At 37.9% G+C, this 16,734-nt stretch overlaps 1 protein-coding gene across 4 annotated transcripts in view; it reads right to left on the bottom strand.

Annotated features, from left to right (window-relative positions):
* The window catches only part of Slc44a1 (solute carrier family 44 member 1), a 224,334-nt gene that overhangs the window by 167,651 nt on the left and 39,949 nt on the right, over window positions 1–16,734 (bottom strand). For all 4 annotated transcript variants that reach the window (XM_045141826.1, XM_045141828.1, XM_045141827.1 and 1 more), the window contains exon 2: window positions 2,151–2,240. In XM_045141826.1, the coding sequence (XP_044997761.1) occupies window positions 2,151–2,240 (90 nt within the window). The remainder of the gene's footprint in view (window positions 1–2,150; window positions 2,241–16,734) is intronic.

Here is a 16,734-nt window from a genome sequence, read left to right as displayed (position 1 = left end):
TCAACTGAACCTCTGCTATGCCAATGTGATGGGCATTAGCTCAATACCATGACAGTTAGCTATTAAAAGAATAATTCCAAAACAAATAATGCTAAGTCTGCATTTAAAAGCACACACAGTGGGTCTTAATTACCAACACACTGAAATCAACATTATATTAATTACCACTGCATTAAAACGTTTCAGTCAACAACTCCTTATGCTCAAGTCACTCCCAGGTCAGTCTATTAACATTAATGATTGTACTTTCCTGAGCTATTTTAGCACAGAAAATCAAAAGCACCTTGGGTGGCATGGCACATGTTTTTATAAACATAATTTTGAAAGGTCAGTTGCTATTTGCCCCAGAGTTATACTCAATGGGTATGGACGACTTCTGTTACCAGTCTTTTCCAAAATCTTCATGAATATTCATGTGTGGTACTTTTCAGCTGCCATTCCCTTTTTATTAGGTAAACTCTGTAACTGTATCTTACAAGGGCTAAGTTAGAAAATGGGCATTGTTGACCTTTTCTAAATATCTTAACTTTGGCAAAGCTGCACTTTCATTTTTGAAACAAATATTCCTGATTTTATTGGATTTATTACATCTCATTAAAATTTATTGATTTTGGGCTGGAGAGATGGCTTAGCGGTTAAGAGCTTGCCTGTGAAGCATAAGGACCTCGGTTCAAGGCTCAATTCCCCAGGACCCACATTAGCCAGATGCACAAGGGGTCACATGCATCTAGAGTTCGTTTGCAGTGGCTGGAAGCCCTGGCGTGCCCATTCTCTCTCTCTATCTCCTTCTCTCTCTGTCTGTTGCTTTCAAATAAATAAAATTTTTTTAAGAGAACCAAACTTAAAATTTATTAATTTCTTTTCTTTGGCTCAGGGATAGAACTTATACCTACAATTATGCCCATAGGCCAAGATATGGTTGTTTTGTGATTCACAGATAACATCTATGAGGGGGCAGAGACATACAATAAGAATTTTCCAAAGATTTTTCTTACAGCGCTACAGATAATGACTTTCCTAAAGAACCTCAATAAAAGTATAAGACACAACCACTCATACCTGAGTAAGACAAAGGCCACCTAAGGTGGTGTTATTGTCTTTTGAACTGCAAAAGAATGAGAGAGAGATTGTGGTGCTATTGTGCTTTCCCCAGACAAAGTAGAAAGTGTGGTAGGAAGCAACATTGGCTTAGATGAAGAGGCTGCGGCAGCTCTTCCACTAAGTAGCAGCATGGCACGGGATGACATCTCCATCCCTGGGCTAGATGTTTTATTGTGTAAACCGAGAGTGGTGGACGAGATGAGGATTTCTAAGACCTTTGTAGCTCTAAACATCAGCCATCTCTAAAACTGCTGTCTATCTGTTTGGGGCCCAGCACACTGGCAATGACCCCAAAGCTGTGTCCAAAACTCTAGCAAGACAGAGTGGGGATACCTCTGAATTAGTACATACCTAGCACCTTGTGCAAGAACTCTGCTCCTCATCTACACTGTGTGGAAAATCACACCATGAAATGATCTCCAGCAGAGAAGTGCCACTCATTACAGTGAAAGCCTTCTGTAGGCATCTACTATGGGCAGGAGGATGAAGTGGGTAAATACCCTTCTACCAAGGAGGAAGCACTAAAAGATGTTAGAACTGGAAGTACGGTTGATACTAGCTAGAAAAACATTTACTTCCATACAAAGGACACCAACTATCTAAGAGAACTGCCTGGCCCAAAGATAACTGACTGGCTTGAGTGAACTTGGCAAGTCATTACTCAGGATTCTGGACTTCAAGGAAGTGTTCTGCTTCCTAATAGTTCAGGATCAGAGTTCACAAAAACTCACATCATAAGACCTGGGTTTCTGAAATGATCTAGTAAACAAAATAAGAACTTCCAGTGGTTCCTTAATTTTTCATCTCAATTTCCATGTTAAAAAAAAACAAACATAAAAACAGAAGAAAGCAAAATAATAGGGCATACCAAATACACTGAATTGAACTGAAGGGAAAATAAAACACCTCAGTGTTATCTTAGGTCCTCTAATTAGTCTAAGTGAGTAATAACAGAGGGTAAAATATACTTTCACATGTATATTACTACTCCCCATCCATCATCCCCTTGCATCATGAGCTCAGGTCCAGTCACCTGTGCCTGTCCTTACCATCCCAACACAGAAGAGGATGAAGAGCAGTAGCCATGGGATATCTGTGCAGCTACGGTCCTCCAGGGGCTTCCACTCTCGTTTGGAGCTCTAATTCAAAACAAAGAGAACAGGAAATGTCACCTCCTATTTAAAATTCAATCCTTTTCTTTTTTTCTTTTTTCTTTTTTTTTGGCCAGACAAGTTTGTGTTGAACCTTTAAGAATTAACTCAAATATATGTTATATCATTGGTAAAGTGCACACTTGCCCAACCTCTGCTGGCTCCACACCCACTCCTCCTCCTAGCTAGACTCCAGACTGAGATCAATGATTTTTTTTTTTTCTCTTGTACCTCCAGTGAGTATTTAGCATGCTGAATTGTTCTTAGTTGTCAGGCTATGTCCCCAGCAGATTGTGAGTTTTGCAAGGATGAGGCCAGTCTCTTTCCCTATTATCTAAGAAGATGCCTAAGGTTTATATGATATCAGTAAGAGCTCTCAAAAACAAATAAATGGGCTGGAGAGATGGCTTAATGGCTAAGGCATTTGTCTACAAAGCCAAAGGACCCAGGTTTGATTTTCCAGGACCCATGTAAGCCAGATGCACAAGGTGGCACATGCATCTGGAGTTTGTTTGCAGTGGCTAGAGGTCCTGGTGCACCCATTCTCTCTCTCCCCCCTTTTCTCTCTCTCACTCAAATAAATAAAAGTAAATAAATAATTTTTTAATGAAAGTTTAAAATATTTTAAAATAAATGAACTGTCTCAGTCTTGGTGCTAGCTCTTTTTTATGTCTAAATGCTAGAGTTTTTGTTTGTTGGTGACCCCCACACACACCCCAACTAGAGCAGAGTGTGGCTCATGCCTTTAATCCAGACTCTTAGGAGGCTGAAGTAGAAAGATTGCCATGAGTTCCAAGGCTAGCCTGGACTACAAAATGAGTTCTAGGTCAGCGTGAGCTAGAATGAGACCCTGCCTCAAAAAAAAAAATAAATAAATAAAAATAAAAATTTAAAAAGTAACAGGCAATAAATAGAAAATGCTTTGTATCTGTTTTCTTCTGGGAAGGATGCCCATCAAAAATGAATTCTTATGAAAGGATAGAGTCTTCTCAGTCAAAGAGAATCAAGACGGAAATATTCAATTTTTCTAGAGAGAGCTGAGCAAATCGTAAACCACTATCCATGGATTTTCCTTCTGCTCTTAAATGTGAACATTTCAACACCAAACACAAAGATTTTCTAAGTAAAAAACTAGAGGTATTCTAAAAGTTAATTTGTTTAGTATTGATTGGAATTCCAATTCGATCTTTTTTCTTACTGCAATAGTCTTAGGTTATCAGGTCAGCTCATACACCCTTTTCAATCAAGCTAAAACTGAAATAACTCTCTTGAGCTTTTCTAATGAATATACATGCCCAAGTTTCAAAATCCCTCCTAAAGAAAGAGCAGTAAAAGAGAAGAAGGCAGCCCCAAGAAATCCAGGAACAAAAAGGCTGAGCTCCCCCCACCTGCTGTGGCTTCCAAGGCAAGATCCAAGAAGCTTCAGGAAGACTTCTCAGTAGGAAGGGCTCCCACAGAAAATGGTGGAGATAATTGAGCCCTCTAATATAACTCGCACATTGAGTGCAATCAGGCTTAGTTCTTGTCTTCTCAAACAGTACTTTATAACTATGTATGCTTTGGTGAAAGCTACAAATCTTTTCTTGGAATACACACACACACACACACACACACACACACACACACACACACACACACATTCATACAATTTTCATAAAAGTTCAGGGAATTCAGACTTCAAAATTAGGAAGCTCCATCAAAATAGCTATCAAAAATGAGGGCATAGAATTTTGGGTACAACCAGTTTTTGACTGCTAAAGTGTTAACTAGACAAATGTCACCCTATCACCTTATACTGTTCAATTGTTACAACAAACATACTCAGCTTATTCCCAGACACCCACACAAGCAAACAAAAGAACACTAGTTAGTCATGGAAAAAAACCATCCCAAGACTCTAACTTGTATGAAAGCCCAGGAAAGAGTAGGCATTTTCCCCCCAGAGGAATGCAGCACTGTGGCATAATGAATGGGGACTTTTTTCCCTGGTTCTCTTATTCACACACAGACTTCAGATAAATCGCCTCACCTCGCTGGGTGGCAGGAAGGAGTTAGATTGGATCTCTTAGGTTCTTCCAACTCAAAAAATCTATGCTTAGGATTGTACATTGGTAAAACTTTTGGGATGATGAGAAAAATGACTGCAAAATAACTTGATGTTATTCCCTGTGTTATTCAAATAAGAATACCTGTATTGTGGCCTGCATTTTAACAGATAGATGTTCACAGTGGGACCAAAGAATGTTTCTTTGTATTAAATAATTTCAGTATTGAAAAATGTCCATTACAGTTACGATAACTTGGGAACACAAAATTTGGACACCTCTTTGAAGTTTATTGTATTTACTCTGCTGTAATTTATAAAGCAATAGCTACTATAAAATAATAAATCTGTTTGTTTTTACAATCAGTATGTAGGGAGGGGGCTTCAGGTTGATACTATTTCATTACCCACATCTATTTTGTTGGAACGTTTACCTCACACCAACATTCAGCTTGTTAATGGTTAAATTTTCATGAATAACATAAAGGTAGAAAGAAGAATTGCACTCTCCACAGGACCAATACAAAAACACAACACCTCAACAATGCTGTTTAGCTTGCTGCGGGGCACTGCTGTGCCAAGTACATATAAAATCTCTACTGAAGATAAGGTGAAGGAAGTCACGTTTCAAAAATAATGACAGAATGCAGGCAGACTGGACAGGCAAAAGGGAAGTGTGGTCCCTTCCCTGGAACCCAGTAAGGCTTCTCAGAGGAGCAGCGGCTTACTTCACAGGGCTGTGCTGAAGGACTAAAACGTGGCAACCATCACCTCATAAGCACTCGATTATTGGTTATTATAATTAAGCATCAATATACACTTTCGTGTTGACCCTGTCCTCATCATTAAAGTATCTTTTTACTTGGGGACCTTTTCTGTAAAAATGTGTTAAAATACTAACATAGTGAGTATTACTATATCATGGTCATCAGATATTTTATCACAGTCTCCTTAGATGGCTTTATTATTTTTTCTTATTTTGACACGTGTTCAGCTGATGTTCCATGTAGAATGTCTCCTATAAACAGCATGAAAGTACTTTCAAAAGGAGCTATGACATCCTATTAGATCATTATGGATCAGACTATACCTGATGATCAGGTGCTTTTGCTCACAACTTAATTTAAATTTTAAAAAATACTAAGTTTTTTTTTTCTTTTGATAGCATGAAATTTCATTATAGCTACATTTGTAATGCTTTCAATGACTGGTTGCTATTAACCAGACATAATTAGACCTAAGGCTTTACATAAAATGTCTTCTGCCTAGCAAACAGCTCTCCAAAATGGGTACCATCCCTGCATCACAGGGGAACAAACCCAGGCCTAGTAATTCAATAATCAGCCTAAGGTTTCACAGTGTGCACCCAGGACTTGACTCCAAAGCCAACTCCAATAAGACTGTTATATATTTGCACTAGTTGGTAAAGAGCAAACTTCATTAATATTTGTTCACATTACAAAATATGGAAGCCAAGCTGATAAGTTGAAATCCATGAGTGCAAAGAAGCTGAGTGAGATATGTTATGAGCCATGAAATTTCTCAAGTGAGTCGGGAAACTCAACATTGAAAATTTTAAATGATTCTTTAATAGATTTAACCAAGTGACAACTGGATTTAATGCTATGTTTCTTCCAATTAAAATCCCACAGACTGAGCAGAAGTAAAATATGTCACAAAGGCACTTTTAAAATATGATTTTATCCTTTTCACAGACTCTACATGAGACTAATACAAACTGTCAATAAATTTTATGGCTCTCTCCCTTCACAAAGTCTTACAACTTAGCAACAAAATCAAACCAAAGTAACCATGCAGTTGAAGACCTTCCTAAGGAGAGAAAAGGAGCCTGTCCAAGGAAGTACTTGTATCATCCTAACAGCTTTCATTATGAAAATGTTTGTGTCATTATATATTCTCAATTTTTCTATTTTTAAGAGGAAGCCAAGGTTCAGAGAAAATATGTCTAGAATCAGAGCCCTCAAACTAAAAATAATCCATAAAATACTCAACATTAAAAAAGTCAAGGTTCAAAAAGAAATAAAGACTTTTAGAAATGAGTCAAAAAATTGAAGTTTTTTATAACTAAGTTCTCTTGTTTTTGATATTTAAAAGGGTGTGCAAGTTTATGTATAAAACACCCACAATGCATGGTCCTTTCACACACTTATACAGAGTTAATATTCTATAAATCAGATAATCTGTGACACAGGTTAAGAATCCCCAATGCTCTAAATCTGAATCTTTTTTAAAATTATTTATTTATTTATTTATTTGAGAGTGACAGACACAGAGAGAAAGACAGATAGAGGGAGAGAATGGGCATGCCAGGGCCTCCAGCCTCTGCAAACGAACTCCAGACACGTGTGCCCCCTTGTGCATCTGGCTAACGTGGGACCTGGGGAACCGAGCCTCGAACCGGGGTCCTTAGGCTTCACAGGCAAGCGCTTAACCGCTAAGCCATCTCTCCAGCCCTAAATCTGAATCTTTTTGAGCACTGACATGATTTTGCAAATGAAAAATTTCATATCATAAAACCTCATTTCACATACAAAATTGTTTAAAATATGTAAAATAGTCTTGGGGGATTGTGTGTGTGTGTGTGTATCTATATCTATATCTATATATATATGATACATATATATGCTTAGGATACACATACATTCATATACTATGTACATACATATACATCCTAAGCACGTATGATCCAAAGATTTGGGATACAGGATTCACAACCTCCACTACTACAACACAATTTTTTTTTTTTTTTTTTTTTTTTTTGAGGTAGGGTCTTACTCTAGCCCAGGCTGACCTGGAATTCATTATGTAGTCTCAGGGTGGCCTTGATCCTCCTACCTCTGCCTCCCGAGTGCTGGGATTAAAGGGGTGCACCACAATGCCCAGTTTACTACTACACAATTTTAAAGCTCGTCTAAATGAGATTAGGACTGGCTTTCGCCTGTTATTTTTATTATATTCATATCCTTAAAGTTAGGCAAGAACCATATTTAAGATCTTAACAGTTTCTACATTTTACACAGTGAGGTTATCAAACTTTTATTGCCTGCAACACATCCTGTAGAAGTATGCTCGAGTAAGGAGATTTTATATAAATATATAAATAATTACCATGGGATATATTTTGTAATCATGGAAAATGTTAATAAAAATTAAAATATATATATATATATATATCTACAGTAAATAGTTCCAACCTAAATTTTTATGTCTTATTTCAAATGCAGATACAGTTATTTAGTCAGTTTATAAGTAGCTAACACCAACACAGAGCTTTGATAAGTGGCAGGATGCAACTAAGTCAGCTGTCCCTGGAGAGCACTGGCAGTGACAGGACAGGCAAATGCCAAGGAAAAGCTCCAGTGGATATGAATCTACAGCACAGAATTAAGCAGGACAGAAAGGATTAGGAAGATATACAAAGATCAACAGGCAATGACAACAATCCAGATTAAGGATGCAAAGAGAGCCAACTAGTTCTCAAATTAGGAGGCAGAGAAGGAACAAAACCTAGAAGTCAGAAGTACCCAAGTTGTACCTGAAGAGAAAGACCAAACGCTCCATGTCTCTTCTTGTTCCATGTGCTTACTGCATGTAGACTTTATCCTCATTGACACAGATATGAGAAGCTTCCCTAAAGATTCTTAGGGTAATGTTATTACCTTAGGCTCTAAGTCTTTCCTTTATATGCCAGGCTTTTGAACATGGTTTCAAAAATGGAAAATTGTCAGGGGATGGAGAGATGGCTTAGCAGTTAAGGCACTTGCCTACAAAGCCAAAGGATCCTGGTTCAATTCTCCAGGACCCACATAAGCCAGATGCACAAGGGGGCACATGTGTCTGGAGTTCGTTTGCAATGGCTGGATACACTGGCACACCCAACCTCTCCCTCTCTCTGCCTCTTTCTCTCTCAAATAAATAACTAAAATATATTAAAAATGAAAAATGTCTACAAATTTGTGATGGTCAGTTATACTGTCACATAATTAACAAATAATATTCTTCAGCCTTTCCTTAGTTCTTCAAACTAGTACTGTGGATTATACAAAATACCTGGGATTCAGATGTGATGGCTCTGTCATTACTGAGCTCCAGCTTAATGGAAAAGACACAAACCAAGCACTGTGGCATTGTGAATGAGGCCAGAATAAATATATAAGAGGTACTGCAGAAACAGAGATGGTGAACCTCTGAGTAAACATTTGTGGATCTGCTGCAAATTACCTCATAAACTTCCATAGCTTATACTCCGAAGCAAACACTGAAACGATCCTTCAGAGTCTAAAATAGAATGTGCTGCGTGCCCCAAACACACTAAAAACCTTGCTGGCTGTGTAAGGGAAATGTGACTGCCAAATAGAGGAGTTTTTCAACTCTGAAATGTTTAGTAGTAAACAAATAGAAATACAAAATTGGCTTTAAAAAAATCAGCCATTTCTTAAGATTTTGTTACACACTGAACGTTTTAACAGTTTCACTTAGGAAGAGATCATGGAAATGAGGAAAAATAGCTGCCTTTGTTTTCTAACAGTTCAGGAATATATTTGCTAAGCTACCTGAATATTTTCACGTGTCATTGGTGAGGTGCCTACTAACCCTTATTTAAGTACTATCTGTTCACACCTATCAAGAGTTGCTGTGGGGCTGGAAGATAGCTCACTTGGTAAAGTGCTTGCTAAGCATAAGACCCTGAATCTGATCTTCAGAACCAATGTGAAAATGCCATTATCTAGTGGTGTGCATCTGTAATCCCAATGCTGGGGAGATGGAGACATAAGGATCTCTGGACCTCACTGGCCAGCCAGTCTAGCCTAACTGGTGAGCTCCAGGCGAGTAAGAGACCCTGTCTCAAAACAACAACAACAAAAAAAACGGTGGGTAGCAATCTTGAAGATAACACATGAGGTTGTCCTGTAGCCTCAACACCCATGTGTACATATGTATACACACAAGAATTCTGCAATTTGAATTTTCTGACATGCTAAACAATTCCCTTGTTACTTCCCCGAAGGAAGTTAGAGGATTGTTTCCTTCTGCATTGAAAACACCCATCCTGGGATGATGAGAAGTAGTGCAGCAGAGATAAGCCCGTAAAGAAGTAAAGGGCACACCAGCATCGATTCCAACCTAATCTGGGGCTGATCGTCCATAACCCAGCATTATCCATGCTTCTGTGTCATGGTCAATCAGGAGGTATACACATGCTCATGAAGTGATAACAAAGCACCAAGACTTTGAAGTGTAAAGCAGAATCAAGATTATCCTTTTGATAATCATCAACATGTACTTGTATTCTCATAGCTCAGCTGTAAGGAGAGCTCATGCTAGGAATGACACTGAACCTGAAGCCAACATCTAGTGACAAACACCCGAATGCCATCCATCCTGCCTGTTTGCTGAGTACCTGCAGCACAGATCCACAGCTTTGCCTTTCTGCTTACGAAGGCCAAGGCACGTTGAGACGTGGCTTCTCACCAAACATCCTCAACTCATTCATTTGTCCCTTGAACATCACAGTCTCCATTTTTTTGCTAACCAGGTCATTCCTAACACTCATTGTTCCACAGCTCTATTATGGTTTCCACTGTTCCAACTACTGGCCAGCACATTCAAAAACACATTGTAACAGTCACTGAATGCACCTGCCTCAAAGGTCATTGCTACATTCAAGAACATGTGTGGCAAACACTGACCTGTCCATCAAAACTGAATTCTGTTCCTGCCTATGTTTTTTACAAAAACATGCAGTATTAAAGACATTTAAATTCTTCAAAGCTCCCTCCAAGGACATACTGCTTCATTAAACTCCTCAGTATGCTTTTATTTGCACAGAGTAGTAACAAAAGAATAAAAGAGCTGATGTGTATCATTCTTCCCAGTTTTCAGTAGAGTGAGCAGACATGATGAAGTTGGGTGATAATAAAACATGGAGGCTTTCAGCCTTGCCTTCACTGTATCTGCAAATAAAATCCCGTAATAGGATTTTTTGAAAGACATTGCTTGTCCTTTGGGAAAGCTCTGTCAAAGACCTAGAGTACATAACCACTTACAGTTACTGTAAGTAATCCGTTTCATTTGCTAAGCCTGGTGATGACAATTTATATTGGGAAGGGGAAAATAAAAGCACAGTTTTAACAGGCTGTTAAAGGTAGTAAGATACATTGAGTGGAAAGATACAGGCATCTGTGTCCCAATACTTTTCTTAGTTCATGAACTTTATGCTAAATCAAAAACACTCATCCATTTAAGGAAAATGGGGGGAAAGCAACTCACAGCTGCTTTATGGCTTCTGTATAGTGACAGGATTACAAAAAGACATGTCGCCAGTGACTTCATTCTTCCTCCATCTCCTTCAAAAATAATTGTGTGTCTGTTCCTCAGCTTCACAGTGACTATCTTTCTTGCATATGAGGACAGGATAATCACTGGGCAGAAGCCAAGTTAATCCTGCTCTGCAACAAAGCTAATAACATCTTCTTACATAAGCAATGAAACACCATCAAAATCATATAGACAAGCCTTGCTATAATCCCTAGGTAGTATTTCCAGTCTGTCTTTCTCCTGAATCAATCTTAGGAAATCTTTTTAAATGTAAAATTACTGGTAATTTTCTAAAATTATGTTTTATGAGCTCCTTTTTTTTTTTTTCTCATCACAGTCTACAAATGTCAGAACTTCTTCAGTACCTGATAACTCCCAGGGGAGACAGAGAGGATGACACCTTTGCTCTACACCACCCAGCTGCCACATCACAGCCAGTTTCCATTCTGTTAATGGATATCCTGGTTTTTTTTGTATTATGCTGTACCTTTTTTCTTTTAATTTCAGGGGTGCCCATTAATATTCTTACTCCAATCTTGCTTCTTTTCCATGATGGAACTGATGTATGAATACTCCAGTCACCTATAAGTGGCTACACAAAAATTACAGTGATCACAGGATAGTAGGCAAATGACTAGAAATGAATAAATTCATATTCTAAACAAAAGTTAGAAGATGTCTTAGTCAATTAAGTTGTTTTCAATCCATGGTAGTCACACACAGAAATATGATTCAGTTCTGTAATAGTGGCCTACAAGTTCTTGTGTGTATCAAGTCTCTCTTATAGTTGAAAAACACGTGAACTCATGGAATATGGACTTAAGTTCCCTTGTGCACACTTGTATACATCATCACAGTAGCTAACATTCCATATTTTCCCCATACATTATGAGCTTGTTGAAGGTAAACACAATGTGTCTAATTTTTTGTTGAAATCAAAGATCAGCACTTATTATAGATATAAATGAAAAGTCTATGTATTTTATGCAAAATAGTGGATAAAATCTTCTCTTAAATGGCTACACCCATATTCATTTTTCCCTATTGCTTGGTGAATGGGGAGTGGGGTCAAGGACTAGTTTTACCTAATTTTGTTTTTTGGAGGGGTATGTGTGCATAAGTATACATGGGTCATGTGGAGGTCATCATAGGGTATTATTCTCATTCAATCTACATCTTTTTAAAAATATTTTATTTATTTATTTGAGAAAGGGAAAGAGAGAGGGGGGACAAAGAGAGAGAGAGAGAAAATGGGTGCACCATGGCTTCCAGCCACTGCAAATGAACTCCAGATGCATGCGCCACCTTGTGCATCTGGCTTACGTGGGTTATGGGAATCAAACTGAGGTCCTTTGGCTTTGCAGGAAAGCGCCTTAACCACTAAGCCATCTCTCCTTCCCTACATCTTATTTTTTTGAGACAGGGTCTCTCATTGTAATCTGGAACTCACTGATTCTGCCAGACTAACTAACCAGCAAGCCCTAGGGATCCGTTTCCCCAGTGCTAGGATTACAGGAGTATACTACCAGACCTGGCTTTTATGGAGGACTAAGGATCTGAACTCAAGACCTCATATTTACATAACGAGCAGTTTACTGAATGATTTCCCAGCTCCAATGTTCTGAGTTTGTTCACTGCTATAAACCTATTGGTAGAGCAATGAATATCACATAGTAAGCTCTCAGTCACTATTTAATGAATGAAACATCTATCTAAGTCTCTTACTACTGAGGTGGAATGAGGTAGAGCAAACATCCTTACTGCCTCTCCTTCAGGAGATAATTCACCTATGGAGTACTCTGCTAGGTCATAAATTTGCTGCTTTTCCCAGATAAAATATAGGATGGCATTTCCTGTCACTAATAGGGTTATATGAGAATAAATTCCAATTTTTGGAAATGCTGGTTAATAAGTCTAGTGTTTTGTGCACAATGTTTTTGAGCTTTTCTTTAGACTCTCCAAAAATGAGTCATACAGCCATACACTCATTGGAAGATGTAGACAATGCAATTTCTCTTAGTATATTTCAAATAACCATGATATAAGGACTTACAATTAGGTAGACACTCCCTCTGGAAAACATTCACCACCAAAAGCTAGTGACACTCATTAAAACTATGCTAAAACTAAATAAAAAATAGTCATTTTTGGAAATTAACTTGGCAATATGTTTGAAAACCCCGTGAAAATAATATACAGTATTAACAGCTGCACATAATGTGTTCAACACAGTGTTATTAGAAATAATTAGAAATTAACTAGGTAATAGAAAATTGTTAAATATGAGAATGGTATGTTAAACAATTATAAAAACTGCATAGTAATATATAAAATGATGATAAAAAGTTGTATAAAAAATAGGATGAGCCGGGTGTGGTGGCGCACACCTTTAATCCCAGCACTCGGGAGGCAGAGGTAGGAGGATCACCGTGAGTTCGAGGCCACCCTGAGACTACATAGTGAATTCCAGGTCAGCCTGAGCCAGAGTGAGACCCTACCTCGAAAAAAAAAAAAAAAATAGGATGAACTTATATCTGTACTGTGGTTATTTAGCTAAATAAAACAGTACATGCAAATGTGACAGTTCTGGATGGGGTGTAATTTTTAAATATTTTTATTTATAATGCATTTTTCCCCATTTGATTTTTATTAATGTTATTTAATCATGAAAGCAATATAAAAGAGAGACTATTGGCTCTAATTTATTCAGATTTATTCTCTTTATAGTTCCTCACTATAAATACCAGCTACAAAGACAGACAGCACTAAAACTACTAGAGGGCTGTCTTAGTGGTTAAAGTGCTTGACTGTGAAGTCTAAGGACCCAGGTTCGATTCCCCAGTACCCACATAAGCCAGATGTGCAAGGTGGCTTATGTGTCTGGAGTTTGTTTGAAGTGGCTAGAGGCCCTGGTGTGCCCACATTCTCTGTTTCTCTCATTATCTGCCCCTCTCTCACACATAGAAATGAATATATAAATAAATAAAATATTTCAAAATAAAAATAAAAAGCTACCAGAAAAAAGTGTGTACGCCATCTACCTGACATTTATTGATGGGAGATGAGAATGCTTCAAGTTCACAGAAAGCTGTATGCTAAGCATAACACTGGTGAAACAAAATTTCTGTTCAAAATACAGGACAGACAGTACACTGATACCACAAGGAAAAAGAACAAAACAGGCTTGAATTGAGATCCTCTTCTTAAGAGTGCAATGAGCTAATTTGACCTCCCTATTCACTAGATAAAGGTAACTGTACCTATGAAGAGACCTAATGTTTCCAGCTACAGGGAAAGTTTCCTATGATGTGTGAAAGCAAGTGAATTCCCACAAATACTCAAACACCTTCCAGTTGTCCCCCAATGCAATATAATCTGTGATGTGTGCCTACAAATACAGACAAGTAAAGAAGCAAATAAACCGTATCTCTCAAATGTCACTATGGACAATTGAAATGCCGTTTTTATCTTGAATTTCCATCTTTACTGAAAGTTAACAGAGTAATAAAAGAATGTATATATTTCAAGTATACAATGTGATACACTGATATATGTATATATTAAGTCTTAAATTTATTTTAATTACTTATTAGAGAGAGAGAGAGAGAGGAAGAGAGAGGTGTAGATAGAGAGAGAAGATGGGTGAGCCAAGCCTCTAGCCACTGCAAACAAACTCCAGACACACACGCCCCCTTGTGCATCTGGCTTACGTGGCTCCTGGGAATCAAACCTGAGCCCTTTGGCTTCACAGGCCAGCACCTTAACTGCTAAGTCATCCCTCCAGCCCAAGTCTTAAATTTTATTTATTTATTTTATTTATTTGAGAGAGAGAGAAAGAGGGAGGGAGAGAAAGAGAGAGAAGGAGAGAGAATGGTCGCACCAGGGCTTCCAGCCATTGCAAACGAACTCCAGACGCGTGCGCCCCCTTGTGCATCTGGTTAAGTGGGTCCTGGGGAATCGAGCCTCAAACAAGGGTCCTTAGGCTTCACAGGCAGGTGCTTAACTGCTAAGCCATCTCTCCAGCCCCCAAGTCTTAAATTTTTAATGAAAGTTGAAGAACCCTCCAACTCTGAAGTGCAGACTCAATGAACTAATTTTTAAAACTCCATTCCTTCAGTAATTAATTATTGCCATATAAGAAGTAAGTTAAGGTTTAAGAGACTCACTCAGTTTATTTTCACCTTTTGGCCCATTCTCCTCTTGCTAATCCACTTTCTTTATCCGTGGATTCTATCTTCTTCTCCCTTCTAGGAGGCAATCCATTTGAGTTTACACATGAAGGTCAGGAGATGATAGGCAAAACTGCACAAAATTACTTTTGTAGTACTGAGAACTGAATGCATTATTATTACTGAAGGTGGGAAAAGTCATAGACCAAGTGTAACTAGGATATTACATTACTACAATGTTTATATATACACATATATAAAGTGCCTTGTATTACCAAAAAGAATATGGATTATAGCCAGTATTGATGAACATAATCCACATGCCAGACACTTCACTTATATAAACACGTTTAACCTGCACAACCAATCCATAAGTTTATACTATTATTCCTACTTTACTGATGAGAAAACTATGCCTAAGAAAGGTTAAGTAATATGCTTATGTGATAACACAGCCGGTTAACTCTACAACAGAGATGAAGTCAGCATCTGGGTTCCAGGACCCACCATCACTGTGTTCAGTGGAGAAAACTATTGCTAGTCTTACCCATGTGGACAATCTGATACACAATGCAAATGAGGGGTGGGAATGAGATGTATAAGAATCACAGAAAAAAAAAATGACCGAAAATACCTTCTTACATGTTCAATGTTTTTATAGGAGAATTATATACTATAATCAAAAATAACACATTTTGTGTTTTGATTTCATAGGTAATTTCCAAATGCCAAAATACTACTCTTAATATTTGAAAGAAACACCACAATAATGCTTAATAGGTAGAAACAAACTGTTTCCTCCTAACCATCTGTAACTTCTACCTACATACTATAAAATGCTTGTTTGCATTTAGAAAAGAGTTACTTTGCTATGAAGAAATCACATGCCAATACCCATCAACAATGAGTGATATAAATGATGTGGTCAGCCCATGTTGGGGAATATAACTGTGCAACAAAAATGAAGCTAGTTATATAGAATGAAACATACACTAACCTTGAAATCATTGTAAGTGAAGGAACCCAGACATAAAAGTCTACTTATCATATGATTCTGTCTATATAAAATTTTAAATAGGTGTATCTATAGAGATGGCAAACAGAATAGTACTAGCCTAGGGGCTGAGTGGCAGTTATAGAGAAATGGGGAGTGGTAGCTAATGGACTAGGGCTTTGCAAGCAGAGAGGGTGTGATAAAAATGTTCTAAAAATGGCCATAGTGATGATTAATGTAACTATGTGGAAGTACTAAGAATTATTGAATGGTTAGTTTGAGATGAATGAATTGTATGGAACAAGAATCATTTCAGTAGAGCATTATAAGTACAAAATAAATTTCATAAAACCCCTTAAAGGGTACACTACCACGTCACATTTGGAGTTCTTACTTCATGACAGCTTCATGTGGACACCTACAACATCAGTTACATAAGATAAAAGCAGAAGAGCTTTATTAAAGAGTTGGGTAATAATGAAACTTAATGAACAAAAGCAGTTTTTCCTAAAACCTCAGAAAGTGGAACTACTAGATCGGTTGCAATTTATCATAGAAATAGTTCAATCTCTCTGTATACAAGACAAAGAAAAACATGAATGAAGTTACAGAGAACTAAAATATAAAATAAATCAGAATAGTTAGAAAGGTGATCTTAAGAGGAAAAGACAAATGCGAGCGCAAAATCATATTGTATAAACAGTGATGGAAAACAAAGGGTGGGGGCAGGACTGAGCAGGATGCTACACAAATAGCTACTATGAGTACCCACAGAGGGCTGGGACTTGTACGTGGTCAGGGATACTGAAAACTAAAGCCTGAGAGATGCCGTGCTCGCAAACTGCCTGGGATGGGCAGAACAAGGCAGCAGGCTCTCGTGCCAACAAGTCGTGATGGCCTACTGGACAATGAGGCCACTGAGCTGCTGCAGCGTGG

This window comes from Jaculus jaculus, chromosome 1 (assembly GCF_020740685.1).
Source record: "Jaculus jaculus isolate mJacJac1 chromosome 1, mJacJac1.mat.Y.cur, whole genome shotgun sequence".
In the NCBI taxonomy this organism is placed as follows: Eukaryota; Metazoa; Chordata; class Mammalia; order Rodentia; family Dipodidae; genus Jaculus; species Jaculus jaculus.
The sequence above is the reverse complement of the archived record's forward strand: the minus strand, read 5'-3'. Positions and strand labels throughout refer to the sequence as shown.